This window comes from Perognathus longimembris, chromosome 1 (assembly GCF_023159225.1).
Source record: "Perognathus longimembris pacificus isolate PPM17 chromosome 1, ASM2315922v1, whole genome shotgun sequence".
Lineage (NCBI taxonomy): Eukaryota > Metazoa > Chordata > Mammalia > Rodentia > Heteromyidae > Perognathus > Perognathus longimembris.
In genome coordinates this window covers 38,677,128-38,701,858 of record NC_063161.1, presented here as the reverse complement: position 1 = coordinate 38,701,858, position 24,731 = coordinate 38,677,128, and the positions used below count along the sequence as shown (strand labels likewise).

The 24,731-nt window shown below is 40.9% G+C and overlaps 1 protein-coding gene across 2 annotated transcripts in view; it reads left to right on the top strand.

Annotated features, from left to right (window-relative positions):
* The window catches only part of Irak3 (interleukin 1 receptor associated kinase 3), a 38,925-nt gene extending 23,484 nt beyond the window's left edge, over positions 1-15,441 (top strand). The window contains exons 8-13 of one of the 2 annotated variants that reach the window (XR_007212970.1): positions 435-553; positions 11,946-12,144; positions 12,394-12,456; positions 12,550-12,714; positions 13,276-14,473; positions 15,431-15,441. Coding sequence is in view for 1 of the 2 variants with exons in the window: in XM_048360175.1 (XP_048216132.1) it covers positions 435-553; positions 11,946-12,144; positions 12,394-12,456; positions 12,550-12,714; positions 13,276-13,731 (1,002 nt within the window). In the remaining variant the exon portion in view is untranslated. Of the gene's footprint in view, positions 1-434; positions 554-11,945; positions 12,145-12,393; positions 12,457-12,549; positions 12,715-13,275; positions 14,493-15,430 lie in introns of those variants that run through there. The other variant, XM_048360175.1, reaches the window with a different exon arrangement.
* Positions 15,442-24,731: the final 9,290 nt, after the last annotated feature.

Genomic DNA, 24,731 nt, shown 5'->3' with positions numbered 1-24,731 from the left:
GTATCACCTTACCATGTGCATCTTGTGGATTTGGGAATCAAATGCTGGTTCTTGCATATGGTAGGAAAATGCTCAACCACTGAGCTACGTATCTACCCAGTTCTCTTAGTCATGTTTCATATTCAGAAGTGTTGGATGAGGAGGTGAGATCAATTAGAATACATCTGTATGTGTGTAGAAATGTCACACAGAAGCCTCAACAGTAAGGTATGCTAATAAAAAAGTAAGAGAAGAGGGGTGAAAAGTAAAAACAATTAGATATTTCTATTGTCTATAAAGAAGTAGACCTATCATTAGTAGTAGACAAACCCATTTGGAACTCAAAATGTTTTGGTAGCAAACCAAAATGTTTGTCCCTTTCCCCACCTTGACTTCTTAGATAATAAGCTTGTATTTAGAAAGTGTAAGTAAACCAACTGCCATTGTCTTCATAGGGTAACACAGCCCCACTCTCTTGGGAGATCCGAATCTGCATATTAATTGGCGTATGCAAAGCCATTGGATATTTGCACAACATTCAACCATGCTCAGTCATCTGTGGCAGTATATCCAGGTAAATGATCACAGAACTTCAGATTCTAGCTTTTACCACCACAGGTGAGTCATACTTCACACCTGTTTCCATCTATACTTTCCCTCTTTGGAAGTGGAGTCATGACTGTAGTGGTTGAGCACTAGCTCTAAGTAAAAAAGCCTAGTGAGACAGAAAGGCCCGGAGTTCAAGTTCCAGGACAAGCATATACAAAGACATCTGAGCAAGAAAGCCAGGTTTGCTGGAGAAGAGATGCAGGTTGGAGAATAAGATGAGACTGGAGATAAAGAATGTGGTAAATTTGAGATTCATGGGGCCTCTTCACTAGGTGGGAAAACTAGATATACTGAACTGAGCTGTAGTGAATGACTATGATAATTGTCTAAAGTTGTGTGTGGGAATGAAAAGGACCTATTGTCTCTCAAGTGGTCTCACAACTGAAAAGGAGGCCAGGCCTCCCAGAAGTCTCCCTGATACTGGTTTATAAAATAATTAGAATAGGGGCTGGGGATATGGCCTAGTGGCAAGAGTGCTTGCCCTGTATACATGAAGCCCTGGGTTCAATTCCCCAGCACCACATATATAAAAAATGGCCAGAAGTGGCTCTGTGGCTCAAGTGGCAGAGTACTAGCCTTGAGCAAAAAGAAGCCAGGGACAGTGCTCAGACCCTGAGTCCAAAGCCCAGGACTGGCAAAAATAAATAAATAAATAATAAAATAAAATAATTAGAATAACACTGGCAGACAAAATCCTTAATAAGTATTAAACAATGAGTATCAAAAGAGATCTAATCAGAGCTAAGGAAAACACTGTGGAAGAAGCAGAAATGGAGGTGGAAAAGCAACTAAAGATGGATTCATTTTGAGTAGTTCAAGGGGCTGCTTGTGAGTGTCATTCTGAGGTTGTAGTTTGGATCTTGAATGTCCCTTACAGGCTGATGTGCTGAAGGCTTTGTCTCCATTGGTGACGCTATTGGGAGAGGTAAAAACATTTAGAAGGTTTAGGACTTGGGGCATAATGGAAGGATATTAGGTCATTGGAAGTATACTCTTAGAGGGGCTTATAGAACTCCAAGCCCCTTCCTGTATCTCTTTTGCTGCCATGACATGAACAGTCTTCTTTAGCCATGCTCTCTCCATAACCTACTGTGGTACCACAGACCTTAAGCAAAGGTCCAAGCAATCATGGGCTGAAACCTCTGAAGCTATGAGTGAAGATAAAAACTTTCCTCCTTCTTTTTTTTTTTCTTTTTTTTTGCATGTGCTGAGTCTTGAAGTCTGGTCCTGGGTGCTGTCCCTGAGCACTTTAGCTCAAGGCTAGCTATCTACCACTTGAGCCACAGTGCCACTTCTGGTTTTCTGGTGGTTCATCAGAGATAAGAGTCTCATGGACTTTTGTGCCCAGGCTGGCTTTGAACTGTGATCCTCAGATCTCAGCCTCCTGAGTAGCTAAGATTACAGACGTGAGCCACTGGCGCCTGGCTAAACTGTCCTTCTTTTAAGGTGACTGTCTCAGACATCTTGTCACAGGGATAGGAAGCTAACTGAGTTTTGTAAAGAGTTTGAGCATTCAGCCATGCCCATCAATAGACTGAATGCACTCGGGATGTTAATGTATCAGAGGAAGAGGTCCTGGAGCTATGAGCATTCATTTGAGAACTGTGGTTTCACAAAGGCTCATCAGTGTATCCCTACTGCTCCATCGCACATCAACCCCTTCCATAGCCATTGAACTCCAAGCCTTTTTGCTGAACTGCAGGGCAAATATGTTAATTAATGCCAACTCTAAACATAGATGTAATGCTCTTGTTTGGTGACCTGCACCCCTATTCACTAGGTGGGAGTTGGAATAAGACTAACACAGTTCATTCAGGTTCATTGAACATCTGTCAGATAGTAATGACAGTCAATCCCCAGACAAACACAGAACTACGTTACTACCCTGCAACTCTCTTAAAGGAAAATTCCACTTCCCTTTAATCCTGGACCTCAGTGGTTTAGGGACCTTGTATGTACTGGAATACAAGCCTTTAAAAAAAAATATTTGTTCTATTAATTTTTTAACTGTTCGTAGGGAAAGACAGCTTCCAGGAGGAATGTCATTTATTATACAGCCCTGATAATTGGCTCAAAAAAGCACTTGTCAAAATCCATGTAGAGCCAGGTGCTGGTGGCTCACGCCTGTAATCTTAGCTACTCAGGAGGCTGAGATCTGAGGTTCACAGTTCAAAGCCAGCCTGGGCAGGAAAGTTTGTGAATCTTATCTCCAATTAACCACCAGAAAACTTTTTTTTTTTTTTTTGCCAGTCCTGGGGCTTGGACTCAGGGCCTGAGCACTGTCCCTGGCTTCTTTTTGCTCAAGGCTAGCACTCTGCCACTTGAGCCACAGCACCCCTTCTGGCCGTTTTCTGTATATGTGGTGCTAGGGAATCGATCCCAGGGCCTCATGTATACGAGGCGAGCACTCTTGCCACTAGGCCATATCCCTAGCCCCTACCACCAGAAAACTTGAAGAGGTGCTGTGGCTCAAGTGGTAGATAGCTAGCCTTGAGCTGAAGAGCTCAGGGACAGTGCCCAGGCCCAGAGTTCAAGTCCCATGACCAATTAAAAGAAAAAAAAATCCATGATCAGAGTGACCTTTTCCCTGAGTAGATCAAGCATGTGTGTTTGCTGAAGGAGTGAAAAATAGAAGATATTATTGCTTTTTGTCTCTATATTTAGTCTTCAGATTAATGGACCATGGAAGACCTTATCACAAATCAGTTGACATTCTTAAATAATGTTATTAGTTAGCATTGTAAGTATGAAATAACATGGAACAATATGTGTAAAGTGAGAAGAAAAAATAAAGTAGTATATAAAACATACTTGTAAACATAATTATAACTATAGAACTACAAATTCTTTCACTTAAAAAAAGATTGAAAGTAAAACATACCAAAACATCAACAAGGGTTTATTTAGATGCAGAGAGTATAGGGTTTTTTTTTTTCATTATAAAAGTGATATACTGAGGTGATACTGTACCAGAAGTCAGGTAATAACTACATTTCTTTTTGGACAATGTCACCCTTTAATCTCTCCTAGTTTTTCCCTCCCACACCCACCGACAAGTTATATAGTTCACTTTCAATGTAGTGTCTATAGAGTACCAGGTTAGTTCTCTAATAGATTAATTTTTCCTTCCATTTTGTTTGAAAACATGTTCAAGGAATATTTTCTATTCTTATCATGAAAATGAAATTAGAAAAAAATAACTTGACATGAAATCCTTCTACCTCACACTAACTAATCAGAAGAAGTTCCAAGACACTCTCCAGTTGCTAAATAAAACTGAAGTCCTTACTGTAAGAAATAAGAGGTAAGCGACTGATTTTGGCTCAAGCCTTTATTCAGGGGACAGACCTGCCCAGCTGCTCCAAGCAGCAATGGAGGCAGCAGCAGTGGACAGGTTTGGACAGAATTTAAACAAAAATTTAGGGGGTTATTACATGAGTCACATGGGCAGCCACATGGATCACATTACATGGACCAGAGAAATTCTGGGGGGAAAGTCAGTTCTGAGATGAAGGTCTACAGGAATTGGGGGGAGAGTCACATTCCGAGAAGGAGTGTATAGAGACTGTTGCAACTAGGGCAGGGATTTGTAAGTCACACCAGGAAGACGATACAGCATCAGGGAAATAGAGACTTCACAGATTTTTGCAGACAGGTGGGGACTCAGAGTGGGGCCTTAACCAGCAGGCTCACTCTGAGACCTTAGATTTCCATCTTTTTTATGTATAGGCTTAAAAGTGAAGGGCAGAGGGTAAAGGGTCTGGGAGACATTCTCCAGCTGCTTCCTGCTGGCTGGGGTTATTGGTTTTGGGGGGTAAAACAAGATGTCATTCGGTCCTGGAGACAGCAGTATTATGAGTTCTTTGTGGTGAATGTGGGTATGAATCTTTGGATAAAATCTGAAAGAAGTCTTACAAGGCAGGGGCCAAATAATAAGAAAAAAAAACATTATTAGGGGACCTAAAAACAGCAGAAGGGAGGACAGCCATCTGTTCAGAGTAGAAAAGAAAAAAAAAGTTGGATGACTTGCCTAGTTTCTGTTTGCTGTGTCTCAGGTAATTCCAGAGTTGGTGGATATCCCTGACTACTCCTGACTGATTAACATCTGGTGACTGGGTAGGGGAGAGCATGCAGGACTGGTTAAGAGTAACCAGTCAGAAGCTGAGACTGGATTGGAGCGGTTAAGGGCCCAGTGGAAGGACTGGATCACTTACCTCAGTCATTCTTTATAATTAGTTCTATCGATATAAAAACTTCATTTAAAAACTGTAAAATACCAGCCAAGCTTAATGCCGATCATATTCTGTACTCCCTGCTCTTTTCTCTCCTTCGTGATCTTATTATTATCCCTGTCTCCTGTTACTGGTTAAGAGTGTGGACTTTGGGGTTGGGGATATAGCCTAGTGGCAAGAGTGCCTGCCTCGGATACACGAGGCCCTAGGTTCGATTCCCCAGCACCACATACACAGAAAACGGCCAGAAGCGGCGCTGTGGCTCAAGTGGCAGAGTGCTAGCCTTGAGCGGGAAGAAGCCAGGGACAGTGCTCAGGCCCTGAGTCCAAGGCCCAGGACTGGCCAAAAAAAAAAAAAAAAAAAGAGTGTGGACTTTGTGCCATCCGGAGGTGACTATGACATCATTGCACCTGCTAGATGGAGGTGTGAGTATGAAATGAGGTCATAAAAGGAGTGCACAGTCCAGATCTGGCACTAAGCTATACTTATTCCCACATGATGTGAGACTCAGCTCTTCTACCTCCTCTGTGTTTCTTCTAACCTGTGCTTGGACGCCAGCCATGCTAGAGGTTCTAGTACATGGGATTCCTCTTCCATTTGGGTGCAGCTCTAAAAATTATAACTTTTTTGTACTAAAAGCTAAAATCTAGTGGCTGAACAGTTAGCTTATTTTGTCTCTGGAACAGCTAAAGAAAAAAAAGGCAAAAATTCATCCTTTTTCTTTGTAATCAATGGTTTCTTAATCTTTTATTCATGTAGCTGAATAAAAAGTTTTCTTTTTTTCCCCCACTTAACTGTGGTACATAAGCAGAGCACCAAACAGGGAATTAGAAGAGCTGGGTTTTAGCCCTGGCGCTGACATTAAGCTCTTTTGCATGAAATAAGTCATGTCAGCCATGTGGGCTTCATTTATCTCATCTGAAAAAGAGGCAGCACACTCTAGCAGCCATGACAAATCAATTTTGGCTCACATTCCACTTATGAGGGATTGGTAATGACTTCCCCAGTGCAGTGTTGAGAAGGAATTCAGGGTGGGTGCTTCCTGAACTCAATTAGTGATGTCTGCCAATCACATGGGAGGATGATTGGCAACATTTGGGCCAAATGTTTGCTTTTTCCCAAATTCAAAATATTTATTTAATATCTCTAAATAAATAGAAATCCTATTTATTTTGGGTCAGCATTGTGCTGTTGTAAACAACATGCCATGGTCTCTGTTGAGGGGAGTCAGACTGACTTTATCTCAGATTAGTTAAAGAGAACAGAAGCTGACCCCATCTTCACTAAGATCTCTCCTGCCCCTGAGCTTCAGGGTTGAGGGCCAAGCCCTGTCTGCTCAGAATCCAGGGAAGTTCCCCCTAGCTGTGATAAGAAACTGCTTGACCACCTGCGCCTGGTCAGGCTTGACCATGTGGTATTTGCCTTTATAACCCCCACTTAAGCACCACTCGTGGTCACGGTGTCAGCCCCCCGAGTCTGCACTGTGTCCCTGGCTGGTCAGCCCTCTTTTTACTGTCCCGGTTTCAGCTCCCGAGTCTGTGCTGTGTCCCTGGCCGGTCAGTTAGCTTTTGCTTCCCCAATAAATCAATCTTTTTGCTTGAGACTATCTCTGAGTGGTGGACTCTTGGAGGGACCTGGCATCTCCTACCTCGAACCCCATAACAGTCTCCAGTTAAGGACTGCAGGGTACAATTGAGGATGTCTAATAGGAAAGGTGAAGAAGGAACACAGGAATGCAGAGCAGTGCAGTGAAACACAATAGAAGCACATCTTACTGCTGCGTGGCTTTTGATGAACATAAGGGAGAGAGAAGTATAAAGGCACAGTATAAAGAACCCCTCAAAGAGAACAAATGAGCTCAGATTGTCCTGTCTGCATTGTGGAATAGGGAGCACAATGAAAGCCAAAGGACATTAGGCCTCATGCAAACACCCACTAAGTATCTTGTTCTTAATCTACCAACAACCGTAACTTTTTATCGTTATCATCTTGGTTTGATAGGAGAAAGTCTGAGGTTAGTAAACTTGCCTCTGTCACATGGTGGTCGGTGGGGAGGGGAAGTGACATTCCATGTTTGTGTGAGTCAAACAATCATACTCTTATTAGGGGATTAATGGGCTTGGATTATTGGGAGCATGTTGGCTTGTACCACTTCACCTCTTAGAGGGGGTGTGAAGCAGAACAAAACTGAGGAGAGTAGATTGGATTTATGGTGCAAAAACTGGTAATGTAGACAATGAGTACCTAGTGAATAATAGCAGGCAGCCAGCTTTGAGAAGGCAATTAGGCCTGGAACTTTACATTGTCAACCTTGGTTTGTTTAAGCAGAGAGAGTGCATGGCTTTCTAAGGAAGAAATTGTGGGGGTCTCAGTTGGAGAACACCCACAATGGGAAGCAAAACCCACGTTCCAGGGGCATTTCCAACAAGTCTAGTGGTTTATTGAGCCCAAAAATGCTTTAGTAATTTGAACTCTTCAAATAGAATGTTATAAAAACAAAACTCACTTCCAGATGGTGGAATTTGAGGAGGAAAGGATTTAAAGAAGAGAATCCCAGAGAGTTGCAATCTGTATTCTTGGCAAAAGACCCCTTACATTTTTATTTGGGCAACGAAGATGTTTTTGAATTACAGGATCACATAAAGCATCTGAAAGCAGTAAACTTCCTTGTTATTTCCATCCTATCCTTTAGCAAACTTAATTGTTTTCACATTTATGAACAATTTTAAATGGAAATGCATTTTATCCTCAGCATGTTTCATTCTAGACATTCATTCTTGCTAATGGTTCCAAAGTGAGGAGATAATCTTGGTGAACATTTCTAATGTGTCCTATAAAATCTTGTTCTTTAATTGGTACTGTCATTTGTCTCTTGCCAAGTTAAACCCTTTTGCCAAGAGAAAGGAAGAAATAAAAACAATTTGCTTGAAATTTTTATTTTTTTAAAGGAGAAAATAGGGCTCCAAGGTTGGAATGAGTAAATGCATGCGTCATTTCCTTTGTGAGGGAAGAGAAAGACTGAGTGGTTGGGAAAAGTGGGCAGGAGGCAACAGATTGGTTTTATCCTCCCCCCAGCTATAGGACAGTTTTGTCTGAGGACCCAGCTTCCTCCGATTGTACCTAAACCCCAATGTTGATTTTCTAGACATAGATAGATATGTATGAGCATGCATAATACATGCCAAAAGTTTTGTTTTCTCTCCATTGTCAAATTACCTAGTAATATTGCTTTTGTTAATTTTGTCTAAGACTTTGGTTCCTTGAAACAAATTAACCTCGAATGGATTAACCAAGGGTCCTGGAGTGGTCAGCACTCCAGGACCATCCTGTACCCATTGTACCACCGTCATCATCAAAGCCCTTGAATTTCTCATGTTACCCAAACTGGCCTCTTTGAATTTTAAGATAAGGTGTAGGAAGAATAATAGCCAGTCTATATTCAGTGTGTGTGGTGAGGTGTGTGTGGGGGGGGAATGTAGTATAGGGATTTAAACACAGAGCCTCGTGCTTATTTGACTTGATGGATAGGTTGACACTCTATCACAACCAATGCTTCTGCTTGAACTGGCTTTGAACCATGATCCCCCATGTCTCAACATCCTAAGTAGCTAAAATTATAAGCCTGAGCCACCAGTGCCCCACTACCAGTCTATATTGTTTAAAACATATCTTAAAGTCCTCCTCTCTATGTATCAGATTTACTTATGGGTTTGTTGTTGTTGTTGTTGTTGTTTGTTGTTGCTTTTGTATCTTTGTGCCTTGCCTGTCCTGAGGTTTGAACTCAGGGTCTGAGCACTGTTCCTGAGCTTTTGTGTTAAAGACTAGTACTTTACCACTTGAGTCACAGTCCCAATTCCATCTTTCTGGTGGTTAATTAAAGAAGAGTCTCAAGGGCTTTCCTGCACAAGCTGGCTTTAAACCATGGTCCTCAGATCTCAGCCTCTTGAGTAGCTAGGATTATAGACATGAGCCACTGGTGCCCAGTTTTACTTACTTTTTTAAAAGTTCAATCTTCATAGAAAACTAGTGAAGTGAGCATTGCAAAATCATTTTACTTACATGGAAACTGAGGTTCGGGGAAGCTGTGTTAGTTTAGTTAGGTATTTTATCTCACAGAGGAACATCTCTGATTAGACTTCTGCACCAAAAGCTTAGGATCACCAAGTATCTGTGAAGCAGCAACAAGCTTTCATCCTAAAACATGCCTAGGTTCAATGGGGGAAAGAGAAAAACCCTAGAATCCAACAGAAAACTAGTTTTAAGTCCATATGATTCCAGGCAGGATACCATGCATGCTGAAATGGAGGAGGAGTGTCTAACCACTCTTCCAGTAACAGATCTGAGGAAACTGGGCCTTGCCTCATCTGAGGGGAGGCAGTACATCTGAGGAGAGGTGCTTCACTGTTGTCATAGTTGTGACACACGATGACATATGTGTGTGTGTGTGTGTGTATGTGTGTATGTGATTGCAGGTCAGGCTATTCAAAGAGACTTGTTGAGTTCTTTTTGTCTCTGGGACCAACTAGGGGAGGGGAGCCCTGAGTTTTCCTGAAGGTTCATAAAAACAGAAGTTGAGCAACTGGGCACCTGCAAAAGCTACTGGGCACATACATGCACATATACCAGTCATGTTCCTACATGTCAAATACAGCACTGGCATCTACATTCAAATCTTCCCTCATAATCTAGTTATATCATTTTTACTTTTTTTTGGCCAGTCCTGGGGCTTGGACTCAGGGCCTGAGCACTGTCCCTGGCTTCTTTTTGCTCAAGGCTAGCACTCTGCCACTTGAGTCACAGCGCCACTTCTGGCCATTTTCTATATATGTGGTGCTGGGGAATTGAACCCAGGGCCTCATGTATACGGGGCAAGCACTCTTGCCACTAGGCCATATCCCCAGCCCTCATTTTTACTTTTTAAGGCTCGAAAGCTCCAGTTGATTTGGAAACAATCTGACACACAAAACAATGCTCACTATAAAGGAATGTTGCTTGAAAGATTCAAGTCCTCCCAAGGAGCTGTCAAGACTCCACCTTAATAAAGAGATAAAGTCACAGCCCCAGAGCCAGGACACAAACTCATCACCTGTGATGAATTCTCCTCACATTTCCAATGTGTAACCAAGGGTCCTTCTGCTAGGAACGCTACCAGGAGAGATGATGGTCTCTGGGTGTCAATAAATTACCTGCAGTAAAGCGTAGAAAAAAATAGATTGCAGACACAGCAAATCAAAGATGTAGACCATTTGATATAGAATAACATAGTTTTTAAATTTTTTTCTTTTTGTTTGTGGGGTGGTTTTTTTATGGGGGAGGGGGAAGCTGCCAAATTGCAACCAAGCTGCTCCTTTTGCAATACATTGTTAGGATTTTAGTTGTCTCCTGCTATCTTTATTTTGTTAGTCTATTTCATCCCACAGAATAAACTTACCCAGCTGACCTGCACTGTAGCTGAAGGCACTTTATGTCTGAACATTCTATTTACAGTTGAGGCAGAAGGAAGAATTAGGGTGGAAACGCATTGTTGAAGGGCTTTTTTTGGTGTGATTTTCGCCTTCCTGAAACAGAACATCTTTCTTCCTCAGTTGCTGTTAACCTTTATTTAGAACAGAGTAAATCACTGGACTCAAGATTTATGACATACACTAAGGTCTGCTAGTAAACAACTTTTCTTTTCACCCAGTGCCATTATTCAATGTGTAAATGCAGTACTCTGGAATAATTCCATGTCTTGTTGATGGCCTCTCACTGACTCCAGGTCCCCAGTGGGTTATTGGGCGTCCAGATCACCTCTACCTATCATTCACACATATAGGACTTACCATTTGCAAGAAATTTCCACAGATTTTTGTTGAGGGTCTAATAAATGCCTCATGTTATGGGGTTCATTGTTGTTCTTGCTCCCTCCCTTTCTTTTGTATCTAGAAATTATTTGGGGAATTCTTAAGTATTTTGTGCATCCAGCTTTGGCATTGTCATGGTTCTCCTATCATATGTGACAACCTCTTATGCCCGAGGAGAGAAGGAAGCGGAGAAGAGGAAAGGAGAGGGAGAGTATAATGGAGAGGCAGAGGGGAAGTGAAGAGGAGGGGAAGAAGGGATAGAGAGAAATATGTACTGAGTCTAACTTCTGCAGATACGTATATTCTAAATGAAACCCAAAGCCAGAGCAAAAAGGAGAGATGGAACTGTGGGGTAGGGCTATCATTAAAGTAGAAGCTATCAAGAGCCCTCAAGCTGGGCACTGGTAGCTGTAGCCTGTAATCTTAATTCCTTAGAAGGCTGGTATCTGAGGATCACAATCCAAAGCCAGCTTATGCAGAAGTCCCTGAGACTCTTATCTTCAATTAACAACCAAAGAGCTGAAAGTGGAAGTGTGGCTCAAGTAGCAGAGAGTTAGCCTTGAGCAAAGAACAAAAGCTAAGGGAGAGCAGGAAGCCCTGAGTTCAAGCCTAAGTACCAGCAACAAAAGCAGATCATTCCCAGTTAGTGGTTCTGTGTTCGTAAGCCAAGTTTCTATAGTGCAACTCTATGCGTACAAGAACCCCCTAGTTATTAGCTCATTAAAACTCACTTCATGGGGCTGGGGATATGGCCTAGTGGCAAGAGTGCTTGCCTCGTATACATGAGGCCCCGGGTTCGATTCCCCAGCACCATATATTCAGAAAATGGCCAGAAGTGGTGCTGTGGCTCAAGTGGCAGAGTGCTAGCCTTGAGCAAGAAGAAGCCAGGGACAGTGGTCAGGCCCTGAGTCCAAGCCCCAGGACTGGCCAAAAAAAAAAACCTCACTTCATGCTGTTGTTAAATGTAAGAAACCCACAAGGAAAGCTGCTCCATGGTTAACTTGGGTTTGATTTATTGACAGTCACAGCCTTCCCCACCATTTTCATATATGTATCTGCAAATGTGAGGTGCCCACTGTTCATGGGTCAGGTTTTATACAAGACTTAGATGTATGCCTTAAGAGAAAATGATTTTAGTGTTATGAAGTGCATGGAAATGTATGTTTGTCTTCATTTTGTCAATGTTTTAAAGTAACCAGATAAAAAGGTGAGCTTCCTATGTTGTAATTTCATTAACACCTTTATGATGTTGTGTTTTGTTTGTCCTTGATCACAATTTTAGTGCAAACATACTTTTGGATGATCAGTTTCAACCCAAACTAAGTGATTTTGCCATGGCATACTTCCGACCCCACCTAGAACCTCAGAGTTCTACCATTAATATGACCAGGAGCAGCAGGAAAGATCTTTGGTACATGCCAGAAGAGTATATCCAGCAGGGGAAACTTTCCATTAAAACCGATGTCTTCAGCTTTGGAATTGTGAGTAACTAACACCAGTTAACTAGGAGAGGGTTTATTGCCAAGAATGTTCTTAATTCTCAGAAGAAATTTGCAAAGAGCTTTAACATCTAGGCTCATTGAGTTACTGCTATCTGATATTTTAATTTACTGGTAAAGCAATAAAATATTAAAAAACAATATGAACTGCAGTATTCATTGTGATTGTTACAATAGATGACATGTATGTTCTCAACATATGTAACTGACTTTGTACATATTACCTTATAGGTAATCATGGAAGTTTTGACAGGCTGTAAAGTGGTATTAGATGAACCCAAACATATTCGTCTGGTAAGAATTTTCTTCACATTGGCACTTGATTTCCACTCGAGTTACTTTTTGAATCAACTTCTAGGCAATAAACTTGTTCCTTCCTCTTTCTAGCGTGATCTCCTTATGGAATTGATGGAGAAGAGAGGTCTCGATTCATGTCTCTCATTTCTAGACAAGAAAATTGATCCCTGTCCTCAGAACTTCTCTGCCAGGCTTTTCTCTTTGGCAGGCCAGTGTGCTGCAACCCGGGCCAAGCTAAGACCTTCAATGAATGAAGTGTGTACATTTTACATGCTTTTATTCAAAACTGAACTATAGGGAATCTGAGCTATGGAAAATCTAAAGCTAAGGATGGCTTGTATATCCAAGTGAATTCTTTATCTATAAAGCAAATGCAACCCCAAACATAGAAATCTAGTCTAATAAATAAGCTTTCTAGATTAAAAAACAATCACACCAGCCACGTGTCAGTGGCTTATAGTTGTAATCCTAACTACTCAGTAGGCTGAGACCCGAGAATTGTAGTTTGAAGCCAGCCTAGGGAAGAAAGTCCAGGAGATTCTTATCGCCAATTAAAAGCCAGAAGTAGAACAGCAGCCATGAGCAAAGAAGCTAAAGGACAATGTCAGGCCTTGAGTTCACATGTACACACACACACACACACACACACACACACACACACAGAGTTGCTACTCACATGACAAAGTCTTTTCTAATGCAAAATTCTATAGTTGAATTCTTTTCATGAAAATTAGACAATATTCTTTAATAGAAAGATGGAGTGAAGGCAGGATGATATTCAAACTTACTTCAGTGTTTGTCTCCTTTGCTAATTAGGTCCTGAATGCTCTTGAAAGCACTCAAGCCAGCTTATATTTCGCAGAAGACCCTCCAACATCACTGAAATCCTTCAGGTGCCCTTCTCCTCTATTCCTGGATGAGGTACCAAGCATTCCAGTAGAAGATGATGAAAGCCAGAATAGGCATTCAGCACCTCCTGAGAAAGATTTGAGAAAAGATAGAAGGACTCAAAAAATCCCTTTTGAATGCAGTCAATCTGAGGTCACATTTCTGGGCTTGGAAAGAAAGACAGGGAGCCAGAGAAGTGAAGATGCTTGCCATCTGCCAAGTTCTTGTGAAGAAAGCTGGTCCCCAGAGCCAGCAGCGACATCCCCGAATGTGGGGATCACTGAAGTCAATTTGGACTCTTCTTCAGCAGCATCAGGCCTGTGGAGAGCAAGTGCTCCTCTGGATTTCTTTTGGAATGAAGATGACCAGAACAAAAACACATAAATTTCAGCAGCAGAAGAAAGAGGAAAGCAAGGTTGACTGGGGGCATGTGGAAGAAAGGGTATCACGGTGGGCAGACATGATCTCCACGAGCAATGCCCGGAGAATGATAGATCGCAGATTTAAATAATGTAGAAAAGGAATCTGGACAGTTCCATTCCTTACTTCCTACACTCCAAAACAGAGTGGCATAAGCAAATGTTTTATTGTGGGGGGAGGGGTGGCAATTGTCTCTGGCTGTAACCCAAGCTAAATTAGAGCCATTTGGAATTATTCAGGGTCCTGATTCCTGACTTCAGCTAAACAAAACAAGCAAAACCCACCAAAGAGGGCTTGCTCTCTCTCTCATATTTACTCTGTCCTGTCATCTTCAAGCAAGTCCTCACTATCGCTGCTAAAGACACTCAGTTGGGTTCCATTGTTGGATTAACTGTTGCTTGTTTGGTAGGAACTGTGGAATTTGTATGTAAATGATTTGTTAATAGATGCCTCTTGGAAAGAATTACCTTTTTACTGTTATTATCCTTTCATCTTTTTCTGTTCCTCCCTATCAAGCTTGCCTAGGTGGAAAGGAGCCAGCTTGAGCCTTGGCTAGGGTATGCTCTCTGCAGAAAGGGAGTATCTGTATTTTTCTATATTGCTCTATTTCTATATTTTAACTCTTAGGATAGTTTATTACCATACAATTTAGTTATTGACTATTATTATAGATATTTTGGTAACTTAGAAACCTATCATGTTCTGAGTGGAATGTATGAAATTTTAATCAAGTGATTTTTGTTTGTGCCAGTCCTGGGGCTTGAACTGAGGGCTGGACACTGTCTCTTACCTAAGGCTAGCATTCTACCACTTGAGCCACAGCTCCATTCCTGGATTTTTAGTGACTAACTGGAGATAAGAGTCTCACAGACATTCCTTCCCTGGCTGGCTTTGAACTACTATCCTCAGTCTTCGCTTCCTGAGTAGCTAGGATTACAGGTGTGAGCCACCAGGGACTGTCTAATTGAGTAGTTTTTGTTTCAGGGAAAAATAATTCGTCACAAAAATCTAGGTCAGTTTTTTTGTTTGCCTTTATTTTCTGCCATAAAACTGTGCCCTTCCTCCTGCTACTTCCTGTTGGGTCTGGAAAACAACTGTCCTTCAGGAAGTCTCCCTGACTTGCCACCCCAAAGTACTCATTTTTTCAGCATTGCCATAGCAAAGTCTTTGTGTTTCCTCTCTATGGATTATGTCAAAGTTGCCTGTGTTATCTTACCTCTTTTACTAGGTTATAAACACTATTTGTTTTCTATTTCTGCTGTCAAAAATGATCAAATTTAGTGGCTTCAAATAACATAGGTTATTTGTACAATTCTTAGAGGTCAGAAGTCATTGGCATTCCTTGTGGAAGAGCTAAAAGAGAATTCGTTGTCTTGCCTCTTGTAGCTTCTGGAGGCCACCTGCACTGCTCAGCTCAGGGGTTCTCCCTCTATCTTCAAAGTCACCCCCAATGGAATCTTCTAGTCTCTCCTCTTTCTCCTGCTTCTGATTCTCCCCCTGACCACTTTCTCTCTTCATTACCTCTTTCTCTTATAAAGGCCCTTGTAAGTGCACTGGGCTTACTCAAACAATCCAGGAAATTTTCCTTGTTTGTGATTTTTAAATTACCCACACTGCAAGGTCCCTTTTCTCCTGTAAAGTCACATATTCACAGGTTTCTGAGATCAGGACATGCTCATCTTGGGGGGAGGGGGGAGGGGCGGGCTCTATCTACTTCCTCAGTGTTAGAGGGCACCTCTTCAGGGTTTTGTATTTAACTCACACAGAGCAGGTATTTCTGCATAAATTAAGTTGGATTGTAGCTATAGATAAGTATACATGATAAAAAATTTGGTTTAATAAGCATTGCTAAGTAAATCAACAAAGTAGGGATAATGAGTCTTTATGATATTGGATAGAAATTGTCAAAGTAAACCATTTCCAGAGGTTTCCAGAATCTCTTTTGGTAGGAGCCTTGCAACAAAAGGGTAAAAGTCTAACTTTTTAAGCATCAAAGGAACAGGGAAATTTTTTAAGAATTAATTTTTAAATAATTAATTTTTAAATAACTAAATTTAAATTAATTAAATAAGTTTAATTTATTTTAATGAATTAAAGAAAAAACACACAGGGGCTGGGAATACGGCCTAGTGGCAAGAGTGCTTGCCTCCAACACATGAAACTCTCGGTTCGATTCCCCAGCACCACATATATGGAAAACGGCCAGAAGGGGCACTGTGGCTCAGGTGGCAGAGTGCTAGCCTTGAGCGGGAAGAAGCCAGGGACAGTGCTCAGGCCCTGAGTCCAAGGCCCAGGACTGGCAAAAAAAAAACAAAGCAAAAAAAAGAAAAAGAAAAAACACACAGCTATGTAAACATAAACCCAAACATACTTAGTGATACCTATAAAGTTATAACCTATGAGCAACTTAAATATCCCTAATAGAAGTAGAAGATGGGTTAAATAAATTATACATTATGGCACATACATACAACTGCATTTTAATGCTACTGTCATTAAAATTATTCAATCACACACTTATTGCTATGGAAATTTGTCTTTGATATGTTATTGGATGGGAAAGCACACTAGAGAATACTGTCTTTATTATGAGCCTATTTATAACATTGGATATTTTCAGAGTATATATGTTTCATAGATAACTTTGCCAAATGTTAATGAATTTCTTTTGGAGCTATGGTATTTGCATGACCTTTACTTCATATAGAATTTTATGCATTTGAAGCTTTTTAAAATGAATGTATAGCATTTTTATTATAAAAAAATAAAGATAATTTTATTTTGGAAAAACCTCTCTTTACTTTTCTGCATTTTTCCTTGACTCTTTGTTCTGTTGTGGCCTTGGAAACAACTAGAAACTAATCATAATGCATCTATTCCATTGTACTTTATTAGTTGTATCTTCCAATCTAATAGCTAATGTTACTAAATGGATTTGATTAGTATCCCCTCATTTTATGTTGAAAGGACATGTGAAAATGCAAACCAAAGAGCAAAAGTCAGACAAGGTGAATACAGGAGAGTAGATGACAGATCACAGTATATTAACAAGGTATTTTATAATTAAATATTAGTTGATTTTTGTTGTCATCTTAAGAAAAACTACCCTTAAGATTTAGGCTTACAAATCTGTACTACAATGAGTTACCTACAGCTAAGTGTAAAGATCTTTGGGGAGGTAAAGTTGCACCATAAAGTATCGAATCCCCAGACTTGTGCCCCAGTATCTGTTTTTAGCCTACATAAAAATTTAACGTGCTGAATTTAGTACACTCTAGGCTGCAGTTATCTGGTGGAAATAAAACTTACAACAAGATGAGAGAGTATGACTGAATGTAGTGTCTTTCTGTAGCAGGTAGAGACAGAGCCTATGTAACAATGCTAACGGGATCCAAAGTAATGCATTAATTATAAAGGGAAACAGCAAAGTATACTCCAGGGTAAAATACCAAACCTAATGAGTTCTATCTGGAGGGACTATTTTGTGGACATAACTAAGTTACACAGTGTGTAAATATGATCAAAACACTTCTGAGGCAAATCCAGCTAACACATTAATGACAGTTTTAAGAGGATAACATAGTACCACCTATATTACTTGATATCCAATTAATGTATTCATGCTATTTTTCGATTTCTGGAAGAGAAATGCTGGGTGATGCCAACTGCACCATCACTGCAAAGCTTTCAGCAAGAAGCCAGGCATGCCAGGTGCTGGCGACTCATGCCTGTAATCCTAGCTACTCATGAGGCTGACATCTGAGGGTCACAGTTCAAAGCCACCATCTTGGGCAGGAAAGTCTGTGAAACTCTTATCTCCAATTAACCACCAGAAAATCAGAAGTGGTGCTGTGTTCAAGTAGTAGAGTGCTAGCCTTGAGCTGAAGAGCTCAGGGACAGTGCTCTGGCCCCACAACCAACAACAACAACAACAACAACAACAACAAAAGTCAGGCATAGTGGCTCACATTTGTAATCCAAGCTCCTTAGGAGGTAGAGATCAAGAGAATTATAGTCCAAAGCCAGTCTGGGCAAAAAAATTCCAAAGATCTTCACCTCAAACAATGGGAGAATGGTGGCCCAGACTAAGCTAAGCAACAATATGAGATCTTATGTGAAAAATAACTAATGAAAAAAAAAGGTGAATGATGTAACTCAAACAATAGAGCATCTTACTAACAAGTATAAGGAAGGTCCTGAGTTCAAATCACAGCACTTAACTTTGCTCTCCCCTCCCAAAATGACATACTTTCAATAGGAGAGAAGTTAAGGAATCAAATTCACAGAAACCATATAAAATGAAACCATTTTTCAATAGCTCATAGAAATGAGGTATGACTAGTCTCTGATTGTTTTCTTAATCTTCTTAATCTCATCATTCATTAATGATCATTTCATGTTATTCTGAATGCGTACAGACTAATTATACTGCAAATGCCAGACCATTGAACATTGAATCTTAACAATGTTCCTTTTTCTTTTATCAATATAACTGAAGACTTTGAAAAAGAGTTGCATTGAGGTCAGCCAAGGGTACATACTAATCTATGACCTTTTGTTTTTATTTTGTATGCCTTAGAGCACAACTTAAAATTCCTGTATTTTTCCACAGCCCAATATGCGTGTTCATATGAACTCACTGCCAGCAGCTATAAGGCTACTGCTTGAGATGGGAGGCGGAACAATGGCTGACATTTTCATTATACATTTTTCTAGCATTTTGAAGAGAGGAAAATAATGTATGTGATTACACATAGTCTCTCTTGATCATTAAAATGTGTTTCCCTAATAAAAAATATCACTGAATTTCAGAAAACATATTCTGACTCATCTACATCTTTCTCCTTACCTCGTACCCTGGCATTATCATTCTAAATTTCAACAGTCATTTGAATGACCCAGGTAGCATCATTGCCTCATGGTTTAAAGGTTTTGTGAATCACAGTGAAAATCACCTTTCACTTCAGTCACTGTTCCCCAGGCCAAAGTCTAGACCTTCAACTGTTCCACATCAGAAATTCTGGTATGTTATCTTTGACCTTGCAAAGTCATCCTGTTAGCTGATTTTTTTTCTGCACAATCTGTTTTCTTCCCCATCTATTCCATATTTTTCTTTGCTTATCCTGGACCATGGGTTTAATATCTGTGATTAGCCTTTCAGAGGACTAGAACAACCTACAAACAGAGGAAGGTTTCAAACAGAGGGAAATTTTACTTATAGGAATTGGTTATCAAAATGTTGAGAAGGCTAGAAGTGCCAAGAAATGAAAGGAGAATGTGAATTTATTCCAAGATTAATAAATAACACCCATTCTCACTCCTGTAGATGAAAGGGAAAATGGAGAACTAAGAGCTGTCACTTTCCTGAAAGAGGTGACATAACTCATCAGTCATTGTTTCCATCCCTAGGAGGTCTTCATTTTTCTTCCATATTCAAGGAAATCACCTCCAACATTTCCTATACATTATGAGGGAGAGGTGGCCTCAGCAGAATATTTCTTTTATCACCATAATGCACATTTATAGCATGCTTCTTCTAATATCATACCCCCCCCAACCACACATACCCATGCTTCCTTTGCCCTCAGCAGACACATGGCTATTTATTAGCTAAAGTTCTCTGGAGAAACGGAATGAATACACTTTTTGTAGATACATGGGCAAAGATCTACTTATGGGAAGTGGCTTCCATGATTATAAAGTCCAAAATGTCCTCCCATATACCATCTGCCAAGTAGGAGACCAGGGAGGTAATTCAAAGGCCAGAGGCCTGAGGCCAAATATCTGGGATGTTGGAGCAATGCTCCCACAGTCTGCAGTTTCAGGAACCTGAAGCATTGATACCTAAGGAAAGCATTGATACCAGGTCAGAGAGAGAGAGAGAGAGAGAGAGAGAGAGAGAGAGAGAGAGAGAGAGAGAGAGAGAGAGAGAGAGAGAGAAAGAGAGAGAGTATTCAATTAAGTGAGTTTGAAAGTAGGAAGAATGCCTTTTCCACTAAGCCCTTTGATTGTTAGATCTGTGTGTTCTGTGAGAGAAATAGTGCTATGAATTGATCTTTAGAGCTTGATTCATCCTACCATGCTGTTATCTCCTAGCTGATAACACAACTGAGCTCTCCACAGGTCATTTCAAAGATCTATAGAGTCAACCACTTCAAGATGATGAAGTATCATCTGCAATCAGAACAACAGAATTCTGTGCCTGAAAGCCCCCAATGCTGCACTTATTTTATTATAAAATGAGTTCTCTGTCAGAGCTATATTTTAAGAGTCGATTGTTGATCCAGGGTCTTTGGAGGGACATTGTGGTCCAGGAAGGCAAATCTCTATTCAGATGAAGAGTTAATTCTGGTGAGAACAAAATCATTGTTCCTTCCATAGCAGGAGGGTGCAAGGTAATCAATCTGTCACCAAGTAGATGGTCCTGTAAAGAAGGGTGCCAAGTCACAAGCTCAGCATTAATTTCTACTATTAATAGTTTAGTACCAGGCCACATCAGTAATCACATAAGCTTTGATGTGGAAAAGCCCACATATGACTTTCATTCCCTGTTGCCATGGATACTGTATACCGCTTATGCCAGCATCATTCATTCTGGCACTGAATCACAAACTGTTTTCTTGTATTTCCTTGTATTCTCTAGTGCTGTGAACACAAAGCATTCGGTAAGCATCACACTGCTGATGGAAGGAAAGGCATGGAAATTCTAAGTAAGTTTTGGCAGGGTGGAACAATGAAGAAACCAAGGAAGACTTGGCATGATCTTAGGTATTACTCAGTGAAGGAAGCCTGTAACCTTCTTATGCCCAGGAGAAATAACTTCTCCAAGGAGATCATGATGATTGAGGATGCTTCATCTCCCACACTCAGTGTCAGCTCATGGAAGAAGGAACATTACCTTTACTTCAAGGAATTTAAAACAAGTTCAATTAAAAGTAATGAAATATAACTGGTTATATATTTGTTCTAATTCCAGTACTCCTATGCAAAGTTTATTTGCTCATTGCTGACCTCCTTTCCAGTGACTTTCAACTAACTACATATTCATTTGAATCTCTTTGTTCTCAGCCTGACCAAAGGCACCTTACTCTTCCCATGGCCTTGACCCAAAGATACTTGCTTGGCTCCATTTACAACTCTATCCAAAAAGACTGTCCATAAGCGGACACTTGATTAATTCATTGAGAAGATCTGGTCCTCCTACTTCTATAGTGCTTGGAGTTGAATACTATGCAGTTGCCATCTTGAAATTCATTTTTTAATTTTTAATTTAATTTTTTTAAAGCCATACAAATTTTATTTTTATTTATTTTATTTTATTGCCAGTCCTGGGCCTTGGTCTCAGCCTGAGCACTGTCCCTGGCTTCTTTTTCTGCTCAAGGCTAGCACTCTGCCACTTGAGCCATAGTGCCACTTCTGGCCATTTTCTATGTATGTGGTGCTGGGGAATTGAACCCAGGGCTTCATGTATATGGGGCAAGTACTCTTGCTACTAGGCCATATTCCCAGCCCAAAATTCTTTTTTTTTTAATTTAATTTTATTGTCAAGGTGAGATACAGATGGATTACAGTTACATAAGTAAGGTAGTGAGTACATTTCTTGTCCAACTTGTTACCTCCTCCCTCATTTTTCTCCCACAACCATCTTGAAATTCTTAAGCATGGTAATGGCCTGAAGGCCCAGCCCCTAATACATAACTGAAATCCACACAGAATACTTGGATGCTGTTTGAAAGACAGTGTTTTTAATGATGTACTTAAAGTCTTCATGATAGGCCCTAATTAAATGTGATTATTATCCTTAAAGGAAGAGCTCAAAACATAGCCATAGAGAAAAAAACCAAATAACAACAACAATAAAAAAGAAAAACAGAGGGAGAAAGTCATTGATAAGCCAAAGAGGCAAAAACAATTCCAAAGAAAGCAATTCTGCCATCACCTAGAGCTTGAGCTTCTAGCCTTTGGAAAATAAATTCTGTTGTTTCAATCTACCCACAATTTTACCCTTTAATTTGCATGTTGTGAGTGAAAGCTGATGAATCAATGGCACATGCATCAGGACTCACAGGTTCAGCTCATCCTATGATCCAGGTTCTAGCTCCCAAGCCTTCCCAGCCTCCTGGGGTTGTGGGCTGAGAAGGGGAGATTTTTACTGATTGACATTCTGCCTCATCTAGCCTGCAAAAAGCCAGTCCTATGCTGCGGTGCTCTGTTCCTATCCCCAAGCCCTGTAGTGTGTTGTGTCACCACACCTTTTGGTTCTCCAGCGCAGTAGTCTCTCCTCCTGCTCAGAATGCTTTGGCTGACCTGGGCCACCTGAACCACACCACAGTTGGAAAGGCTTCTCCCCAAGCCTGGCCCCACTCTGGCTTCTCACTCACCATGATCTTCAGAGGATCAAAGCAGACACTGAGCTGGGCTCTTTCCCTCCTTTGACTTCTGGAGCCACAGACAATGCATCCTTGGCCCTTTGTCCCATCTCTCTTCTTGACCAATCTAAAGTTTTCTTGCATGCTCTCAATCCTATTTCTCAATTACTCAGACAATTTTCCTTCCCCCTTTACCTTCAACCTTTTATGTCCCATGCCTGCATGTCCACAAACACATCAACCTGCGATTACAGCTTTTGCAACAGTAGGGAGAACCTCCCTTCTTAAACACGTGTCTTCCTCTAACTTTCTTTCTTTCTTAGCTAGGCCAGCTGAGAAAGTGGAGTGAGGGTTATTCCTTCTTTCACTTCCTCTTTGCTTCTCAGCTCCTTTCCATCCATTCTACTCCAAATTCTCTCTCGGACAACAACAGCTTCCAAACCACTTATCTCAGTGATCTGCTTTCAGGCTTCTCCTCACCTCATTCCCTGCAACATCTGAAGCTATGCTTCCTTCTGGAAACTCTCTCTCTCTCTCTCTCTCTCTCTCTCTCTCTCTCTCTCTCTCTCTCTCTCTCTCTCTGTCTCTCCCATCCCTCCCTTCTGCCCTCCCTTTATTTCCTCCCTCTCAGCATCTTCCAGGGATGACTTCCATGATTATATTTATACCACTTTGATGCCACCCCTTCTGCCTTCTTCACCTCTTCTTCCTCTGCTTTTCTCAGAATTGTCATTCTCTGGGCTTCCAATTCTGTCTCTCCCCTCCCCTCCCTCCTCTCTCCTTCCTCTTTTCCTTCCCTCTTCTCTCTTTTCTTCTTGTCTTTTCCTTTCTTAATTTATTATATATGTATATATTATTGTTACTGTAGAGGTGATATACAAAGGAGTTACATGAGTTACACTATCACTAAAATAAGCTGTTAAGAGACCATTGTTGTCCAAGAGAGAAATTGGAGTAGAATGGATGGCAAATCCTTCATGAAAGGAGCTGAGGAACAAAGAGAAAGCAAAAGGAGTAACCCATACTCCACTTTCTCAACAGGCCTAGCTAAGAAGTTACAGGAAGACACATGTTTAAGGAGTTACAATTACATCAGTCAGGTAGTGAGTACAATTCTTTTTGAGCCATGTTTCCCCTTCCCTTGCTCTCTCCCAGTTTTTCCCTCCCATCCCTACCCACAGAAGTATAGTTCAATTTCCACATAGCATCTAATGAGTACCCTTGTTGTATTTGTTTACCTTTTGTTTCACATTTTCTGTGTCACCCTTACCCTCCCAAATACAAACAAAAGACAAAAGGAAAACAAAAACAGCAGCAACAACAAAAACCTCTTGTTTCCTTTTCTTGGAGCTCATTTCAATAAATATTATTTTATATGATCATATGCACATGGCTATTGAGTCTTTGTGATCCACTCTTACGCATGTCCTCCTTTGGCCCCATTGTGTGAATGTCTAGAGACCTGTGTAATTTACCATATCCTGTATATTCTCTTTAATCATTCAGTGTGTGTACTTGTAGATTTATAGGTACATTCTAGTTCTCTTTCTCTCGTCCCACTCCCCCACCCCCAACCTCTCTGGATAAATTCATCCACTCTTCATGCCTTTAACTACTTTCTTTTGGTGATAACCAAAGACTAGGCCCCTGGCCCACTGAATCCAAGCAGCAATGTGGATTCAGCATTACTGCAGATACAAAACTTATCTGCTGACTGAACTTGGGAAACTTATTTAACCTGTATGAGCCTCCGTTTCTTCAGCTATACAACAGAAGTAATAATATATAGCAGAGGACTTTTTGTGCAACTGACTTCTCAGTTCTGTTCTTGCTCCTGGACTTGAAAATCTTCTGACTTGGCCTTTCAGAAGCTTGCAAATGGCTAAAGAGGCCTTCTTTGAAATAGTCTCATGTACCTATAAAAGGTCGAATTAATTACAATCTAAATGAGGATTTGTGTAATGTGTGTTAATTACATTAATATTAAAGAACATAGACACACACAAAAAGAATGACTAAAGAGGATGTGAGGGCAATCTGGCTGTGACATCTGTCACTCCATTGATCGCCAGGTTTGATTCGGCTGATCTGGCTGGCTAGGCGGGTGTCCCCTTCCTCCCTCATCGCTCCATGTGCGTCCCTCCCGAAGTTGCGCGCTCGGTCGAAGAGGACGACCACGACCATCCCCGATAGAGAAGGACCGGTCTTCGGTCAAGGGTATACGAGTAGCTGCGCTCCCCTGCTAGAACCTCCAAGCAAGCTCTCAAGAATGACTAAAGAAAAACGATTAACAACAAAAAAAGTCAGACTCTGGGGAACATTGTCTAGGATAATCAAGGCCAAGCCTTGTAGCACTCTATCTACTTGTAGCTTCTTGTTTCCTTCTCCAACCTTAGCTACTTTTCCACAAAGTGCTTACAAGTCACAACGAATCCTGTAATAATTCTAAGAGGTACCTTACAGCTCCACCCTCCCTGTGTGGCCTATATCCACTTCTTCCTTAGCCAAGCCATCCAGACTTCCTTTCCCCCAGTCTGCTGCCTAATCGGCTACTTCCATACTCTTTCTCCCAGACTTTGGACAAAGCTTTCTCAT